At 29.8% G+C, this 21,687-nt stretch overlaps 2 protein-coding genes across 2 annotated transcripts; one reads left to right on the plus strand and one right to left on the minus strand.

The window, feature by feature from the left end:
- The first annotated feature begins 657 nt into the window (after positions 1-657).
- Positions 658-3,000, plus strand: LOC143918573 (uncharacterized). The gene is made up of 6 exons (XM_077440512.1): positions 658-712; positions 1,102-1,209; positions 1,387-1,475; positions 1,656-1,985; positions 2,060-2,137; positions 2,251-3,000. The coding sequence occupies exons 1-6, from the start codon at positions 658-660 to the stop codon at positions 2,350-2,352; spliced, it is 762 nt and encodes a 253-aa protein (XP_077296638.1). The 3' UTR covers positions 2,353-3,000.
- On the minus strand, positions 2,746-20,793 carry nrv1 (nervana 1). The gene is made up of 7 exons (XM_077440592.1): positions 20,490-20,793; positions 9,087-9,215; positions 8,883-9,011; positions 8,625-8,806; positions 5,357-5,458; positions 3,795-3,969; positions 2,746-3,383 (listed from the first exon to the last, which is right to left on the minus strand). The coding sequence occupies exons 1-7, from the start codon at positions 20,644-20,646 to the stop codon at positions 3,274-3,276; spliced, it is 984 nt and encodes a 327-aa protein (XP_077296718.1). The 5' UTR covers positions 20,647-20,793; the 3' UTR covers positions 2,746-3,273.
- Positions 20,794-21,687: the final 894 nt, after the last annotated feature.

Consider the following 21,687-nt stretch of genomic DNA (forward strand, 5'->3'; position numbering starts at 1 on the left):
TCGATGCCAGTTATGTTGAGTTGGTGGAACACATCCTAAATAGCACGATATAATTTTTCAATCTTATTTCTTCGTTTTTATTTTGTGTACATATTTCTCACTTGATTTTTATTATTTTTTTATGTTTTTTTTATAATTTTTATTATTTGTATTATAATCACATTGACGCTTTGGGGCAACCTGTCAAGTCTCTTTGGTATTGATTTTTTTTTAAATAAAATAAAATAAATAAAACATGTATGTATATGACTTTTTTAAAAATGTTAAATTGTGATATAATTCAAAGGGTTCCCAGAAGAATGCACTGAATTGCACTGAATAGTGGCGCAGTTTCGAGAAATCCTAATTTTCAAAGGCGCTCAAGAAGAACTTACGCAATTTGTGCATTTATCTGATCACCCATTTAAATCACTTATGATGAACACATTAAATTATATCTAAAAATAATCGATTAAAATTTTATAAGCTAAACATTATACATATATTGTGGATGTTTAAAAAAATAATCGCGGGGGGGGGGGCCCTAATTTATTTTACTTCACAACAGCTACAAACAATATTAAATACATTTATTATATATTTCAATTTTCAAACTTTTATTTTAAAATATTGTGTGCTTTTGTTTAGTGACATTTTATTATACGTCAAAGGACCAATATGATAGGACACGGGAGTAAAGAAGCTTCGATTACCAATGATATACCGGATGCCGGTTTGTGTACAAAATGCTTAGTATTTATTTACAATCGCGAAGATAAAACTGTTTTTGGTGAAACAGCTGGTGGTTGGTGTATGTTCAATTTAATTCCGTAATGATTTTTCGAATCACTCATTTAAATTTTATGAACTTAATTGCACGTTTAAAATTTTCAGGCAAACTATGCACATATTATATTTTGTTTCTCATTCTTCTAATTTGTTTCTTCATTTTGATATTATTCATTTCGTGGTCGTCGATTAATCAGTATGAGACGCCTTTTTTTTCAAAATCTAATTTGCTAATAGACAGCTCTGAAGCAGGTGAATTTTTTATTTTTATACTATTAATTTTATTTAAATATATTCTCATACATATTTCTATAAATTTTCTTTTTTTTTTAGCACTATCAAGTTTTCCTAAAAATCCTAGAACATCTTTGGTTTCATATAAAGAAGCTCAACCAGATGCTTACAAATATTTTACTGATATTATTAAAAAAAGACTAGAACGTACGTACTATTTTTGATTATAGCTAGAAGTGTCTGGCATTTGCAGTATATCTTGGACCCTAATATATTTTCATGTAAAAATAGACAATGTAGCAATTTCATATTAAAATTGGGATAATATTGCATATTGAATCTTTTTTGAAATATATGAGATAAACAATTTCATTTTTTACTTAGGTTACACATCTGAAGGCGTTAAGGAATGTGAATCGTCTAACGAAAGGATATTGAAAGTTTACTTATCTGGACATTCAGACAACTCGCAGGTATATACATATTAGTATATATACATATTAGTATATATATATACATATTAGTATGTATATGATTTAATAAAAATATGGTACTCATGGTACAGTTGATTTTAAGTTTGATTTCGATGCTACATCTGAATCATAATCATTAAATTGAATTGCATAGTCATTATATTTGTTATTATATTTTAGTATCTTCATCAAGCATTGTCTTCCGATAACAATTTAAAATCAAAAATTGAAAATTTAATTCTGGATTCAAGAAACGAGTCTAATACCGAAGCTGTAACCCATATAAATTATATGCCTCATGCAGGCAATAAGGTTCCTTGCAGATTTAAAATATCTTCTCTCGGACCCTGTTCAAAACCTCCATATGGCTTTGATACGTTTGAACCTTGTTTTTATCTAAAAATCAATAAAGTTCTGGATTGGAAGCCAGTTCCTTTTAATACATTTTCTCTACTTCCCGGAAAAGTACCAGAGGACGTTAAAGAGAAAATCGTTAAAACCATTGTTCCTGTAAGCCTTCGAAATACATAATTACTAAAATTAATAGTTTTTGATGAATGAGTTATATACTAAAATATTTTCAGAAAATATGGACTCACTGTGAAGGTGCTGATGATTGGGATGATACTAACTTCCATGACCTAAAATATTATCCTGAACAGGTATGAAGATATGTATTGCGTATATTATACATTTACTGTCAAATATTATGACTTTATTTTGCTATTATTTTCTATTGTGAATTAAATATGTCGAATGTGTTCTAATATTACAGAGCTTCGATAGTAATTTCTTTCCATATGTAAGGACACCCTTCTATCAGTCTCCATTGGTTGCTGTGCAAATTATCGGTTTAAAAAGTGAATGTTGTTTTTAATGTTACGGGTGCTTAATAAAAGATTTATATGATTATATACTTTAAATTATGCAATTTTTCAGAGAATACGTCAGTAAGTATAGATTGTTTCCTGTGGCTAGATGAAGATTCTAATGTAATAAAAACCAATATCAAGTTTAGACTTGGTCAATGAATACTGGTACATCAGCCGCTCGATTTACGTTGCATTTATTTGTTTTTGATCTTCACTACATGAATTGAACAATGAAGTGTTGAGTAATTTTTATTTTATTTCAAATGTATTGTACGTATTTCCGACAATTTCTTTTTTTGTCAAGTAAATACCTGTGTTAAGATGGTAGTGTATGGATATGAGTGTAAAATGTAGATATAATTCGTTGATAAATTATTTCTAAAAATTAAAACACAATTTATATTAATCTATTATCATTTTCTAGAAATGCTCTTGCTTAATTTATTTAATAGGACATATCAAATGCTAAAAAAATCAACATCAAATGCTTAAAAATTCGATATACAACAATAAATTAAATTATTCAATCTATATATACACATCTGAATAATTTCTATAAAAAATACTTAAACATTTTAAATTCACATAAAATGTTAAATTAAAAACAATTTTGTATTGTACACAGTAAATAAATTACATTCAATTGCATTTTTAAAATATTAAGTATAATTATTTAAGTATGTGTTTAAAATATTCATAATAAATACATATCAATGATTGAACACATTTTAAGAGTATGGACAATCGTGATAGAAAATCAATCAACAAATACATATGTATATGTATGTATTTGTGTACGATTTTCAATATAAGTTTTTCTTTTATGCTTTCCACTTGCTTATTTCAAATAAATACACAAACATTGAACGACTTTCCCTAATAGAATTATTTTAATAATATCAGAATTACATTATCATGTGTGGAAACTAGTCTATCATCAACTCGAAATGTACTGATCCTTGGCGATCGCGCTGACTGCCGACATAAATGATATTCTTAGCCCACGCTCTACATTCAATGTTAATGATTCTATTCACTGAAAAAAAAACATAAAATTACAATTAAAAATTTTAACTCGTATCGAACAATGGCAGATATGATATACATATGCGAGAATTTAACAGGGGACATTTCACAGTGACAAGTGTGCAAATATCTTACATGTCAATATGTAGCCGATATACGATAAGGGCCACACCTAACAAATTGACCTAATTAACGCGCGATCGAGTCAATAACAATATACATATATATATATATATATATATATATATATATATATATATATATATATATATATATATATATATATATATATATATATATATATATATATATATATATATATATATATATATATATATATATATATATATATATATATATATATATATATATATATATATATATATATATATATATATATATATTTGGACGAAATACTCACATGGTGGTCTAACAATTTGAACCGCTATCAACGGACTCAAATATCCAGGCGTGTTTGTGTACGGAAAGTAATACTCGGGAAGGCCGTGAGTCGGAATGTATCGTATTCCATTAGGACCCAATAGCTCCTTGTCGATTGGACTTTCTCCAGAGCAAGTTATCCATACTTGTCTTCTCTAAGATCAAAAATAATAAAATCATTTAAATTGAAATTCGAACACAGCAGTCCATATTCATGTTATATCATGGGTTAAATACAAGGTAAGCTAGCCTCTATCGCTGCAATTCAAGATGTTCTTTTATGTTAAAAGTTACCTGAAGAGATTTATTTTATGTTAAAAATACGAAATTACATTTTATTTGTAATCTTGACTAGTGATTTTTTAATGCTCGTAATTTCATATATCTTTTTTCGGTGTAAAAATCAGACTCAAATTTTTTAAAAAAGATTGTTGTGGATGTTTAAAAATATAAATCAAAACTATGTATGAATGTGTAAATTAAATTAAATTGACAATCGGAGAGTTATCTTACTGGTGCTATTTACCATATATATTTAAGTTATGAGCTTTTTAAAATAAATTATTTTCTTTATACTTCATATTTTTATAATAAAAGTCTAATAATTGAAACTACAGCATATTACTCTCACTTGGGGTAGAAACATATCCCCTCTTTAAGATATAGACAGAACGCATCCTATAAAAATATATGGATACTGTTGCGTAGAGGTGGGTTCAGTATCCAAATGAAAGGCCAAAGTCGCTTCACAGCATTTATTCAACGATTCAGGAGGTCCACACGTAACCACCGCTCACTCCAGAATAATCTGATCTACCGTGTGTACCTCCTTATAAAGGACAAGTTGCACACCACAGCTTCCCCGATCCATTTATTGTCTAGGCGCGTAAAGGTCTACCTTGGCGAGTCTATTGTTCTGTGAAAACTCCAGCGTATCCTTTGTTCGGGCACTTACTGAGACCCATTAGCTTAATCCGGGGTTTCTATTGTTCACCAACGAATGTACTTAGACAGTGGATACTCTTTCTCATGCTCCCACGTTACAATACCAATAAATCAAAATTTATTCACCATGAATCATAAAATTTTAGTTTGAAATTACATTACAAGGAATAAATGAAATGAAATGAATAAAAAAAAGTTTTTCGTTTGATACAAATTCATTTGAATGTATTTGTTAATTTTAAAATACATATACATGTATTTTTATCATCAAATTAAGTAAAATTGTTATTATTTTTAATGATAATTCACTTGGTTAAGATATGTATCTCCTACTTAGCGTTCTTGTCTGTACACAGTACCATTTATTAGCCTTTGACGCAAATCCGTATGTTTGCGTATGGCGTTTCATAATACCCCACATCCAATGTATAGCCTCATCGATTCTTATCATACTAATTGGATCGTCGATCAAAAAGATAAGACACCACATGTGAATTGGCGCAAATTGATATGGAGCCCATGAAGGGGGCGACGAAACGATAAAACTAATGAACATGTTGAAAAAAACTATATAATATTAAATGTTTGTATACTCACTTCTTCGGCAGTTGAATTTCTTATATACTCCTTCAAATCTGGAGGCATCTCTTCGGGAAGATCGTTGGGATCGTCATAGAAATCTGGCACCCAACCATATATCTAAAATGAAAATATCATTAATTATACATGAATGTTGGTGTAAAACATTAAGGATACATTAATTCTTTTAAATGTTATTGTTTGGATCAAAATCCAAACCAGTCACATATACATATATATGATTGGTATAATTTTTTTTAACAGGATATATTCATATACTTTAGTGAAAAGCCTTCAGAAATCCTATATATGCACTCTTTTTAATTATTACAGTATATTATTGCTACTATTGCCTACTATTTATGTATTAAAGAACTGTGTAAGTTTGCCATTACATTTTTCAAAATAATATTGATTGTGTGGCTTGAGCTTCTTATTTATTTATTTTATTATTATAATTAATACACAAAAAATGAATAAATAATAACAATAACAAATAATGACCAACGTGACCTGATAGGTTGCCCCAATGCATCACACCAGTCTTACAATAAAACAAGAATAGTAAGAAATTAGCAATCATTCATCTAATTCAAATATACACTCATGTTGAATCTCATGAATATTTTATAGGTTGTGGCTATTTGCAGGTACTATATCTGCAAATTATTGGCTATTTGCAGGTACTATATCTGCGAATTATTGGCTATTTGCAGGTACTATATCTACGACAGGCGCAAAGCCTTCTGCGCATGCGCGTGAACTGTCACTGTCAGCGTGTTTACTGTTAGAATTTTGTTTTAAACCTCTTAAAATTTAGTTCGAACTCGTAAAGTGACGTAGAGTAAAAAATATAATCCAAATTAGTTAATATTATTAATTGTTAGACAATTATTATCATATACGACGTATAATACCTACATACAAGTACAAGCCGCGAACTAGCTAAATGATATAAATCTATTATAATAACGTGCGAAATTTATTTGCCTCATGTATAATGAACGATTGATTAAACAAGTCTAGCATACATTAAATGTAAGAAATTATAATCGGATTATAAGTTCACGCGCATGCGCAGAAGGCTTTGCGCCTGTCGCAGATATAGTACCTGCAAATAGCCAATAATTCGCAGATATAGTACCTGGAAATAACCAATAATTCGCAGATATAGTACCGGAAAATAGCTAATAATTCGCAGATATAGTACCTGCAAATAGCCACAACCTATTTTATATATATATATATATATATATATATATATATATATATATATATATATATACATATATATGTATATATAGCTTGCTTATTTTTTATGTGAAATATCTACGTATATGATCAGATTTATATAAAAAATCAGCTTTTAATAGGAATAAAACTGCTCGATTAAAATAGTTAGCAGATATAATAATTCATTATCAGAAAATTTATGCATATCTTGTGTGAAGTTTTTTCTATATTTAATTTAATTTAGTTTAGATTAGTTATTAATACGTATTATCATACAGCGGTCAAACGATCGACAAATAGTTACTCGATATGGATTAATAGAAAATCTGATTGCAATAGATTTCAAAAATAAATACTTGCACAGGGTACTTGACCCACTTGACTTGGTTCATTCTTGCGTCTGTCCAACCCCTGAAATTTTCATTGCCGACATTCAAATTGACACCGTCAGAAACTTTTCGCACACACGTGTCAGTAAATAATTTAAAAAATTATGTCCCCGCGAATAAGTACTTTGGCAAACGATTAAATTTCACAATAAACATGTATGTATGAGGTATGAGATTTACGCAAGCGTTTCTTCAGCACATCTTTCACACATCCTCACCTCATTGTTTCGACGTACAAACTTGGATAAACACATTGGTTAGCGACAAAATACTTAGACACCGTCGAATTACTGTTTTTCTATCAAATTATCATCTCCCGTGTGCGCACTCAAGACAACTTATCTAAGCAATAATATTAACATGTGGACATACATTTCAACCTTATCCGTGTTCGCAACAAAAGTATTATACATACATACATATAGTTACATTGACTTATAAACTAATTCAATTTTATTTTATAAGAATTAGAACTTTTACAACTTTACCACTTAATGCAGTTCCAACATCTCTAGAAATATTTTATAAAACAAATCAATGCATAAATTAAATTTTTTTAATTTCATAATAATTTATATATACCACTATTTTTAAATTAATAAGTCAAAAAGTTCCTGCATATACATATATTTAATATCTATTTGAGAACCTGACAAATCTATTAATATATAATATGTTAGACATACATACATAAATTGAGGGATATATGTATGTATGATAAATTAAACGCTCAAACAAACATTTAGACACACTTTATAATTTCAATTTTATATTCACACAAAGAAGATATCTTATATATGTATATAATTATTCAATAATAGTGAATGTCTATCTGTTTCTAGATATATACATACAAGTATGAGAATTGTATGTCACAAAAAGTGTGTATAATATTTAGGCATTCATTTTCAATCGTTACAAATCGACTTATCTCATTGACTGTGACGTTTTTAAAACCTCTTTTAAAACCCAAAGCAGCTTGTAATCCAACTTAAGCCCAAGCTTTATCGAATAGTGGTTTAAATGATGATTGACGTATCATATCTATAATCCAGTTGCAACATACTCCACTTTCACTATTTTTGAGTTGAATAAATTCCCATAAAACTTTTAATTTAACTTAAATCTATATGAATTAATGCTAATTTTTTGGATTTAAAGTTATGGATTATAAACAAAAGTTTGAGCATATGCAATTAGGAAATCAGAATTAATAATTGATTTATTTTTCTTAAATTAGTATTTATTGCATGGAAACATTTTATATTAAATTAATATTTTATGTTTTAATTGAAAAGTTACAAATACACCAATATATATATATGTAGATAATTAGACATATAATATTCTGTTACTTTTACTATTCGCATAATGACCCAAGTATACAAATTGTGGTAAAATTTTAAGTTAAATTCTAAATAGGGGAAAAAATATATATATTTGCTAGCTGTGCTAAGATCATTGATTACTAGGATTTTAAATTTAAAAAATAAGAGCCTTTTGGAATTACTGAATGCTCATGTTCACTTATAACTGATAATCATTTAGTCAGTTTATAGGCGGTAGCATATTGTTTTAGTCTAAACAACTATGGCATGATCAATGATTAGTGTTTCCCTTATATAAATAGTTTTGTAATACATTAAACATATAAATCTGATTACCTTATTCAATTTGAGGAAGAAACATGGCGAACTATGATCATAAGAGTAGTTAGCACTAGGCGTACAGGGCGCCCAAGATCCCACATTCACCGCACAAACTTGTCCATCTCCAGGCCGTCTCTGAAAATCACATTGGACTTGGTTTCGAACACCTCCTGGTATATTTTCATTCTCCAAATACACTGAGAGTTAAGAAATGTATTAAAATATTTACAAATAAAAGAATAGCTACAATATTTTCATGTACTGATTACTCACATTCTAAAAATTCATTGATTAGATTGACCCATTTCGTTACTTGAGTTTTATTCTTAGCGTCGTACCAAATAAGTGAACCTTCCTCGGTTCTGTCTGAAAGGGGTCTAAAACCCACCCCAGGGTTTGTTCCTAAAGAAAATTACATAAAATAAGTACCATACGTCGTATTTCATAACATTTTTAGTCATAAAAATTAAATTATACCTATTAAAGAAGCATCTAATTTCCATTTAGGCTCTGTTTCACTTATTGTTGAGAGCAATCCCTTCATACAAATTGAAAATAAAGCTGTCAAACCCGCATAAAATACTAAATAAAAGAATATAATTTGTGCTGCAACAAAAAAAAAAATAAAACAAAGTTAATATTGATTCAATTTACTGCCTGAAAGGAATGTTTTTTGCACCAGACTTTTACATACACATATGCATTTTTTAGAAATATTGAAACACAATATTTATTTAAATATAAATAACGAAAAACATTATTTAAGTAAGCCCCATTTGTTGAGCGCAGACCATTTAGCAGATACATTATAATATATCATATCTCTTCAGCAAATAGCTTTTACAGGATATATCATGCATTTTACTCCTATCTATGTTAACATATTTGGCCAAATATTCGATTCAAACTAAAAATAATCAATCGAATCAGTTCTTTTAGTCAATTTCATAAAATATTTTGTCAACTTGAGCTAATTTCATCGATGATTGATTATCGACAGATGTTTTGGTGTTCATCAATATTGAAATTATTTGAATAATACGAATAACCTAATTTTGGAAACATTCCATTTTTATTAAATTATAATATACATAGGAAATTATCATACAGTTCAAAAATATTTAATTTATAGGTTTAATATTGATTGTTTCCATTTTGAAATACAGTGACTTTTAGTAAACATCATAGGTTTATTTTGTTTATCTAACTTTGAATTAACAAACTGCATCTAATAAAACAATGTTTATACTGCATACACTTTTACATCATAAACGTTAATAATTATAGATGTCTTTGCTGATATTGTTTACAATTTTAATTGACACGTTTATGGGTATTTTATTAGGTGTTTACATATCGATGACACAAAGTGTTTTTATTATTCATATAATATGTACATAATACACATATCATACATAGGCATTGTATGTATGTATGTAGTTGCTCGCGGAAATTTGCTCATTATTATCGATTTTTTTTAAATTAATGTAGATAAACTGTAGTATTCATCAATAAGAGCGTTCAATGAAGTAGGTATGTTGAATTCATCAGCCAAATTGCTTGATATTGTTACTTTATTTGGGTTATTAGGCCACTGTGAAGGTAAACTAAATCTACAATATTTATATACACACCCACATACATATATGTGTATGTATATATATATACATATATATATCATCATCATCATTTACAGCCATTCACCATCCACTGCTGGATGAAGGCCTCTCCAACACGCTTCCACTCGTCTCTGTTTTGCGCAACACTCACCCATCTCACTCCGCACATTTTCCTAATTTCGTTCACCCATCTTCCTTGCGGTCTTCCTTTTACCCTTTTGCATTCTCTCGGGTACCATTCAAGCACTTCTTTTGTCCACCTTTCATCCATCCTCCTAGCTACGTGACCCGCCCATTGCCATTTCAATCTCTTCACTCTATCCACTATGTCCACTACCCTTGTCATACTTCTCACCCACGTGTTCCGCTTTCTGTCTTTCCTCGTTATGCCAAGCATACAGCGTTCCATACTTCTTTGAGTGCATTGGATTTTATGTAGCATCTTCGCGTTCAGTGTCCAAGTTTCACATCCATACATATATACATATATGTATATATATATATATATATATATATATATATATATATATATATATATAAAAATATTTTTCCAATAATGATAAAGCATGCTATATAATGCCCTTTAATACCTAATAAATTTCTGGTAAGGAATACATTAAATCATTATATTTAATAGTCATATTTACATATGTACATGCATACGTACATTTGTACGTAATGAGCCATTTATCACTCAGCGTTTAGAACAATCTGTCTGAACGAGCAATAAACATTCACGATTTATTTGAATTTAATAAAAATAATTGTATCAACACTGCTCAGTGTAACAGATGGGTCAATGATTTACTTCGATCGTAGACAAAACATTTTTTTTTATTTTTCGAAATAATACCTAGGTATGTTTGAATGTATTCGGATAAAACACTTCATAACCAAAACAACACACAAATTTACTGAATTTCCTCTCATTGTTTCATTGAAATTACTACGTTTACTGCAATTTGAATTCGACCGCCTCCTTTGGTCAATCATCTCAATTTATTAAATCTTTGACAGTGCGTGACATGCAAAATTTTTATAACATACTAATAATTTGTATTTTAAAAAATCACATGTACATCGTTTGTAGACAATTCATGCATCTTTAAATAAATTATATTTTCCTCTTATTATAAGCCAGCAGTTTGGCTTAATGGTAGCGTATATAATTAGCACCACTGAGACCGAAGGTTCGAGTCGTCAAACTGCTGGTTAGGTTTGGGGGTTTTGTGACTCCAAATCGAGTCAGAAATCAGAGTTTGCCAATTTTATCTCATCATTGCTGAAACGGTTCCTGAAAAATTGGTATTAGATCATTACCTGTTGTCACAAAAATCCGTCTGTATATAATTTGTAATAATTATGCACAGTAATCTGAAATCTATTGATATATCTATAGACATCTCTATAATTTCGTATTTATTATATGTATAAAAAAAAATTGTACACAAAATCTAAAAATAATCCATAGATGTCTCTATGATTATTATTTCTGATTAATTGTTATATGCTATGTATTCTGATTGTATATGTATTGTGTATTTCGTTATCGTACACCCGTCGCATTGGAGCGATCTGTAATGATGAGTGTATATTGATTGTAACAATAAAAAAATAAATAAATAAAGCCATCCTCTATCGAAGTACCAAATTATAAGTACGAGTATATATAGGTATTCGGCAGGCCCGGCTCGAAAGTGTATGGCGCCCTAGGCAGATTGATTTTCAGCGTCTCCCACCTTGATTTTGTTTAAACAATAAAAATTATAAAAGGTACATGTTCAAGAAATATATATATTAAGAAAAATTAAATTTACAAATTTTTGCTCTAAATAGGCAGGTTTATCTTGCAGGGACTAGAAATTAAATAATTAAATTTCATTGAAACCTATTCATTATAGATTTTTGAATTGCGAATTGTAATTCTATCCTGAATCAATATTATAAGTTTATAGGAGCAATCAAATATACGATACACGGGTTATATCCCAAATGTAAATCGCGAACAGGATAACCGCCACTACGAAAATCGCTCGTGCGGATCTCCTGTCGCACGAAAATTCGTCGCACAGGAAAATTTCCGTACAGAAAATTGGGCAGTTTTCGCAGCAATTTTCACAACGGTGGTTATTCTGTTAGCGATTCACATTTAGGATGTAATCACCGAACAATAAGACATATTGTAAACATGTACCTTATGAAAAATATAAAAAAAAACTTTTAAATATAAATAAAATAAAATGGTAACCAAATCCTTTCTATCCAATATCAAAACAATCTGTGTACTTTTCTCAACCAGATTATACTTATAAATGTATGTATGTTTATATATCTATGTAACAGTTGAAATGTATTTTTTGGTTGAAATATACTTTGACTAGTTGAAATATTTTCCATCTAACTTTGTATCAACTGCCGTTATAATATAACTGTATTTTCAGTTGTAATATGTTTTTACTAGTTGAAATACATTCCGTCTAACCCACGTAAGTCGATTTATATGGCGAATTACATTCCAACTGGTCAAAATATATTACAACTGAAAATACAGTTCAATTATAAGTAAGATAGAGAGGTTAGATTTTCGACTAGTAAATTGAGTTGGAAAGTAAGTTTTTATTTTGAACACATTCTTAGAGTTATCGTTATACGGCTTTCATTCTTAATATATCTAGCAAATATTAACGCGTTATTGAATTTCAAAGCCTTCGTAAAACACCAGAGCTGTCGAAACTTAACTTACATATATAACAAGTGGCGGACATTGTTGAAAGTGTATTTGCACGTTTTAAGTCATTCATATTCTGATACAATTCAGCTAGTAAATTATATAATATATTATATAATTTACTAGCTGAATTGTATCAGAATATGAATGACTTAAAACGCCAGTTGGAATATATTACAACTGAAAATACACTTGTATTTGTATTTGACTGTAACATATATACCAATTGAAACCATTCATCATCATCATCATTCACAGCTATTGACCATCCTCTGATGAAAGCCTCTCCAACACACTTCTATTCGTTTCTGTTTTGAGCAACTCTCATCCATCTCATCCTACACATTGTAAATCTGATTCTTTACATTTTCCAAACTTTACACTTTTCTGATTTTATCTACCCATCTCCCCTATAGCCTTCCTTCCATCCTTTTACGTTCTCTCGGGTATCAATCGACCACTTATTTCGTCCATTTATCGTCCAGTCTTTTAGCTTTTACGTGACCTACCCATTGCCATTTAAATCTATTTACTCTTATCATTAATCACCCTACTTTATCATACTTCTCATCCTCGTATTCCGTTTTCTACTATTTATAATTTATACATTCATTCATATACAATGAACTAAAACACATATACATACAAAAAACTAAGATAGATAGTGTGAAACAATTTTAACCTTTGGCACAAGCAGGAGACAATCCTGTTAATTAGATACGAATATCTAGTTGTTGTAGATATATTCAGTGTTTTCATTGAAACGTGTACATGAATTACATCCGTTTTCCTTCGAAACGTCCAACGAGTAAACAAATTAGCAGAACATACATATGTACATACATACATATGTACGTACATAAGAATAAGAGTCATTTTCACACAAATTTCCTCGTATTTCACCAGATAAATTGCACATTTACGATTGACAAACACGAAAGTCCGAGTTGACTTATGATCGGAGCAATTTTCTGCTTACTCTGTTCATTGTTTGCTCGGTAAATTTCGTACCAAAAAATAGCCCCCCAGATTATCAGTATTTGTGCAGAAGGTTTGTTACAGTCGGTAAATGTTTGAGCTTCCAATTGCCAATGATTATCCCCCGACGAAGGTCGTAAGATGATAACCTTCTTCAAATGAAATGAGTGATGATAAAAATTTAGTAAGTTTACGATGTAATTTCAAAGTTAGAGGAACTTACATTATGAATAAAATATTTTCAAATTGGCATTTTAATAAGTTTAATCTACGAAAAAGGATCGTATGGTAAGTATTGCTATCTTATTCAATCTTACAACCTTATTTTTACAAGCCTCTTCTATCTTTCATTTCCCTTTGCATTTGTGATAAGCATACATATATATCAGTTTGGCATGTCATATGAAACTGAAAGTGACTATAGAAACTCATCCCTAAAATAATATATGTATGTATGTATGTATATATAATTTCATATTACAAATTTATCGTCGTAGAATTTTTGTATCACACTTCATACACGTGTATGAAGATAATCAAATTCCATACATAGTTTATTCTACAATTAACATATGTACATACATTTATCCAAAACGCGTGAAGAAGGTCATTATATTAAACAATTAAACAACATACATAAAATGATAGTTATACCGACATTCGATCAGTATTAATATACATACTGATCAAAATTCAAAGCATCTTTATTTTAAATTTCTAATCAATAATAAATTTCTAATGATTCAGAGACGTGGAACAATCTTAGAGACTTGACAATAGGAGGAGTTGTTGTTAATAACTTAATTGTTCGTCGGTGCACTCGAATAATAATTGAAGCTATTATTTATAAATTGTTATTCGTTTGAACGATATTTTTCAGGGATGTTCAAAACATTTTTTTACTAACGCAATTAACTTATGTACGTATATGATAGGACATCTTGTCCATTTTCAAGCAAGTAACTTAAAAATTATATAATAATTTAAAGCACCTATATATACGTAAGTAAAAATTGAGGATTTGATCGTCATTCAGAGAGGAAACAGTATACTGTATTTAAGTATGTTTTGGTGCATCAAGGTTATTTTATCATATTTATCAACAAATAAGTAAGTCATCCAAACCGTTGATAAAATGTACTTGTATTAATAATAATTTATTTATTTATTTAAAGTTTGGACCGTTGTAGCATTACAGGAATTCCTAATGCGCCACAATGGTCAAAAATATAACAGAAAAGACAAGAAACAAAATAATAAATTAGACATAACAAAAACAAAACATATATATACACAAACAACTAAAAATAATAATTATTATTACTATATATCGTTTATCGTCTTGAATTCATTCTATGTTTACAAGGTTTTTGTATTTCGTAATATTCTTTCTCGATTATGATTTTCAAGTTATGAATTCCATAAGTCCTCACCAGATAGAGTTTCAAAATTTGTCATCCGGACTGACCGAAACCAATCACGACAAGCAAATAATTATAATTATAATAATAATAATATCTGTTTACTTAAATTGTTTATCCCCTGAGTAGTCCTCGATTACTATCACTAACTCTTTTATACACTTAATATATATATATATATATATATATATATATATATATATATATATATATATATATATATATATATATATCTAATACATGTTGAATTCTAATAATGTGGGTTTAGATCAAAATAATGATCAGATCTGCGATGGCAAGTTACATAATATAATCGATACTATCGGAAAGTTCTGGCTAAAAAGCTGATAAATCTATTGTATTGGTTGTCCATAAATACATATGTATGTACATACTGCAGGGCCGTGCCTACCATACATATGTACAAATGTGTGCAACGCACATAGGCGGCTGAAAAATATGAGAGTCGAATATATTATATTCCTTAAAAAATACGAAACAAGACATCGTACTTTTTTAAATGCATTTTGGTTGTGTTGTTGTATACTTGTGGATTACTATTGCGAGTTAGAATGCCCGAACAAAATTCGGGGTTATTACTCGGTCCGCATAAAGCGTCTTTTATGTTCTATTATCTTTTATGTTCTATTAGCGACTGCCAGATGTATTTCTTCAAGGATGTTGAGTATTGGTTGGTCATCGAAAGAACAATGTCCTAGATGTGGGATTGGGGGTAAAAACACTTTTCATGAATGAATTTGAAAACGTTAAGAGGGCTGTACACCCGAAACCTTGGCTGTACCTCCGAAAAAAACACCCGAAATTTTGTTGCCGTTCCTTTCTTCGATATATATTGAGTGAATGCGACAATATATATTGAGTGAATGCGACAGTTGCGCTTCGACCAGATAAAACGTATTTTAAATTGACAAAATCGAGGTTTCGTATTCTCCCATTTTCTCCTCCGAAACTGGACCAATTTTTAAAAAAATTTCATCATCGGTATAAGAAAGATATTTTCTGTGCAACTATGCGCGTACTTTTTTTAAAATCAACCGTTAAATAAGCACGCTGGACTCTTTTCGTGGGTGTAAAAATGAGGCGATTTTATTGATCGGCTCCTAGCTCCTATAGAAAATAACTAATCAAAAAAATAAAACGATAGATGCAATCCAATGGTGGATATCCATAGCATATAAAAAAATAATTTCTCTAGTGCCATAATTGAGGAAGGGAGAAGTCTAATACGTTTGTATGGACAAGGCGCTGGTGCTCAACGTTTTGGTTTCAGTTTTTCTGGTTGATTTTTGTTGTGATTAAAATTTGTAACACTATATTTCTCACACAATATTTATCACAAGGTAGGATTTTTGCACCACCTGCATGCACTTATTTTTGTATTAATATAATTTATACAAATGTTGATAAAATTAAAAAGCGGCCGATTTAAGTTTGCACACAGGCGGCCGTGCTCCTAGACGCGGCCCTGATGCACTGCATATGCTTGAATTTATAATTTGTTGAATTGATAAAATATAAGTTTTATCAACGCGCATTAATCATGTTGAATTCTGATAATTTTTCAACAAAAAAGTTTAAATTCACTCGGAATTTTTTGTTGATACTATTTAGTTTTTTTACTACATTATAAGTCATACATATACACGTTATGACCCAAAGTCTTTTTTATTTATTTGTTATTAAAATCCAGGTAGTCGGTTCGCTATAATTTCTTTGAGAGCATCACATCACGGTTCAAGTTTTTTTATAATATAAAAGAAAATCGATGAATAGCAGCTTCTTTTTTTTTAAACACACACATAAGCACAGTACATGTAAAATGTTTCTCATTTAGTTTATCTCGACTAAACCTATCTATCTATACACAATTACTGTTAATTGTCGTATTTTCACTCGGTTACCATGTTTGACATTACGAAACGGTTCCGAACAGCCTTATCTTATTTGCCAAGTTTATAATTACGGTCTCTTCTTGGCTTTAATTTCATTGCACTTCAATGAAATCTCTTCTCTAAACTGTTAGGGCATCGACTCCAGCAATCGCACGCAGACAAGTTTGTTTTCACCTTCAAATCATTCATATTTAATATTTAGAATTTATATTTGACTCCTTAAAAAACATTAAAAACTGGTAAAAAAACCGGTTGATAATATCTCGTAAAAATGTAAATGTCCAGTGCTTCACTTATCATATTTATAATTGAAATATTTGAGCTCTTGATTATAGCACACCTTCATTAGGGTTACATCACAATTAATGAAAAACACGCGAATTAAGAAATCGATATGAATGCAAACTTTTCTGCTTTTGGCATACATATGTAATTTGTATAAAAATGCAATTATAAATGATGGAAGAATCCGCCAAATTATCCATAAACGTCAATGGTCCCAGCTATCGTTCAAACTAGTCAAAATTTCAAATGTCATGCTCATGATTGATACTAGCCAGTGAACTTTTTTGCCAACTCTCAAAATATACTGCTTAGCTTATGTATATAAGAAAGATCAAGCCCTGTATAAATTCAAAAATTTAACATTCCGGGATTATGACTGATGAAATCATCAAATAAAACCGATTAAAGGATAATACAGATATAATACTTATCTATCTCATCTTTTATTTATTTTTAGTCTTCCATTTATCGATTCCCTAGCAGACTGCATCCGTTTACATAAACTTTGTCGATTTTGTTTGTGATTTAAAGTTCTTGGTACAAATTGAAAGATTTCAACTATTTCTATAGTTGTTGACAATTAATAAGACGATAGTAGTTTAAACAAAATTAAATTTTTCCTTCATACTTTTCAATTTCCTTTTTCACTACAGAATACAATAAGGAACCGCTAGAAACATAGCTTCCCAAAACAATGCATATTCAAGTACATATGTACATACATAGCAGCATAGCTCGGTTGTTAAGCTTCTGCTTAGCGTCGAGAGGCGCCGGGTTTGATCCCAGGGCCGGGCCTCGAATGAAAAATGAATTTTTCAGAGTATGCTGCTGGATTTGTGACTTCAGGTTGATCGTTTCCTATCAGAGTTTGTCAATTTTCTCTAATTTCATTGTTGAAACGGTTCCCGGAAACGGCTAAAATCCCTCCCATACAATATGTCACCTATAATTTGTAATTACATAATTAATGTGCAATAAATAAGTTTGTGTACAAATTGATAGATGTCTCATTGATTTGCGGGTTTTTCAATGTCTCGTAATTCGGTGACTTATATAGAAAAAAATTCTGCATTTTAATTGTAATTTGTAATTTGTAATTGGCCAGGAAGGCGCATTGGGGTTTACCTGTAAGACCTTCCTGGTATATATGTAAAAAAAATAAATAAATAAATACATATATTTTTAAATTAATAATGCATACATTAAAATAGTCAATATACAATATATACATATGTAGTAGAGTAGTTACGTAAGTATATTGTGGGATTCTGTCGATGAATGAGAGAAGGATGCGATAAAAAAACAGTGAGTCTAATTCAAATTAAATTCATACGTCATTAGAAGAGAATATCCGTAAGTTTTTTATTATATTTATACTGAGCTTATATCTAAGAGCTGTTGAAACACGTACATATCTGGAACTTATTAGATATGTTTGTAAGAGAATTTTCAATGTTTATATGCACTTGTTCAAATTTGTTCAATATACTTAAGATTCAATGACGCCATATGTCCAACTGATAAGAATGACACACATTCTAGTTACCGGCCATCTAAATGCAATGATTTGCATGTGCACCTTATTAATCATTCCTTTCGCACGTCCATAACACACTCGTGATATCTCAAAGACACGCCATTACTTATTATTTTATTTTCGCGAAGTGAAAATCCCAGTTATTCCTAAATATAATTCCCAGCTATCTCCAAGTCGTGCTTTACAGCTCTACAATTAGGATGGCAGCTCTGACAATGTGTATTATTTCCCGTATATTTATACCTGAACATAAGCATATGAATATAGTTCGTCTTATCAATCATTTTAACGGTCACGAATATAATGTCGTTACGGGTCGCGATATCTTTTAATAATAGCAATACTTTGCAATCTGATCGACTCCACATAATTTACTTTTAAAGTGTGTCACCATATTAAATCGTACAGATTATCCAGTGATGCTCATCATCATAGATACGGCTTTGATCAATTGAAATCTCTTACAATTCAACTAACACTAGAAAAATTGACTTCATTAAAAAAGTTAACCTCCACTTAACACATTTCACCAATTTACTTAGTGTAACAATCTTTTTGACGATGTCTCCAGTTCCAAAAATCGATTACTGCACTTAAATGCAAAATGAGGTTTTTCTGCTACAAATTGTATTGATTTAGATGGGTCACTAAATAATACTTATTATGTATATTATAGTGTAGTATGACGTGAAGTAATTCAAAAGAGTAAACACGTATTAAAAAAGATCCAAATATGTAGTACAATTATCAATTTTTAACATATTTACTTATGGAAATTGTTTATCTATCACAAAAGGTGTATTAAAACGATTTGTTCTTTAATGTTTGTCATAGATAAACAATTTCAATAAGTAAAAAACCGGTGTTCATTTATCAGACAATAAAATTTAACAGGTAGATATTTTTCATATAATGAGTTCATTCAAACCAGATTTTTTTAGGTTTTTGAGCTCTTTATCCTATTATGCTGTAGATTAACATTAGAATAATATAATACTATGATTACTAACCAAATTAAATTAAATTGTAAAATAGAAAATGATCAGTAGATCAGTAGCTACTAAAATATATATAAAGATGTATTGTGAACATAATTTCGTAATAATAAAAAGCATTTAAAAATCAAAATCAAACCAGATTTTTTAGTTAAAATGTTTGAAAGTTCAATTATTTAACTTGTTATTAAAAATGTGTAAGTTTTCCTTGATTCGCTCTCGTTCGATAAGTGAAGTTTAACTTTACGATATTTAAATATACCCTAATAAAACGATATAATATGTATGTATATATATTTTTTTAATATGTAAAATTTTAAATTTAAGTTTTTACTTCATGTTTTTATCAAGAACTTATTTGGTACATTTATATGTAAGTACAGTATGGAAACTTTGAAACTCACCCCAACTCTTCCTGGTCCTGCCTAGGAAAGCTCTCTCATTCGGATTGTAGACGGCCAATTGTACGTTCTCCCACCAAGTGTTGGTGTTAGCTTCTTTCATATAAGGGAAGGAATAATTAATTCCCCCCTTTTCCTCCCGTTTGTCCATCGCATGCATTTTTCTAGAAAACTTTGGGCGAGCTGTCACGAACCGCCACTGTGGAACGGCCAACTGTCGGGACGGCCCGAGAACAACTGACGATCCGTCGCCGCTGGTTGTTTTGATAACAGATTTTTGAAACTCGGTTATCACCTACCCAACCGCGTGGTAACCGTTTCGACTCCTTATTATATCGAAATATTTCATCCATTCTTAACATTGACTTATTGTCTTAAAGATAAAGTAAATTTTTATTAAAATTTAATTACCCTAGAATTGTTTGTATGATAATCTTTATGATATAATATATAATAGGAAATACATAATATGTATAATACATGTTATGTATTTCCATACTCTTTGGCTAACATGCCAAACTATGTATGTATGTACGTAGATAAATTCTGTTCTTTTTTGAAAAAAATGTTTTTAACACCTAAGAATTTCAATCGTGTTCAATACGGAAAAAGTATTCCCCTAAATATTCTTGTCCGATAAGTGAACATTTGCTGAACATATTTACATACTAGTGTTATACCCATAGATATATAATACATAGATGTGCCCTTACGGACATTTTTGGTCGGAGATGTTGTTGCCATTAACAGAGGGGTGCGGGGGGTTTAACTAGCGGGGAAGTGGTGAAAAAAAAAGGAAGGATGCAGCGGTCGACAGTGGTCAGCAACCAATTTTTGTACAGTTTATGTATATGTACATGCGCTGAAGTTTTATTTTATTTATAACTTTATTTTATTGGACATTCCGCGTGACAGTAAACCAAACTAATAAAGCCATATTAAGAAAAAAATATTTGGCTATACACACTATATTAAACTACAAATGTATGTTGCTATAATAAAACCATCATTAACTATTACAATATTTAAATATTAGTAACTTCCACAAGCATGCATTTAATAACACCTGTGGCAGAGGTTGTCGACCGCTTGTCGATCGAAATGTGTCAATCATGTGTTCGATCTGCACGCGGTCAATTTTTTTTCAAATGCTTTTTAAATATATTTAATTTAATATTTATATTTAATTGTTTAATATGAA

This window comes from Arctopsyche grandis, chromosome 11, assembly GCF_051622035.1.
Source record: "Arctopsyche grandis isolate Sample6627 chromosome 11, ASM5162203v2, whole genome shotgun sequence".
NCBI classification, from domain to species: domain Eukaryota; kingdom Metazoa; phylum Arthropoda; class Insecta; order Trichoptera; family Hydropsychidae; genus Arctopsyche; species Arctopsyche grandis.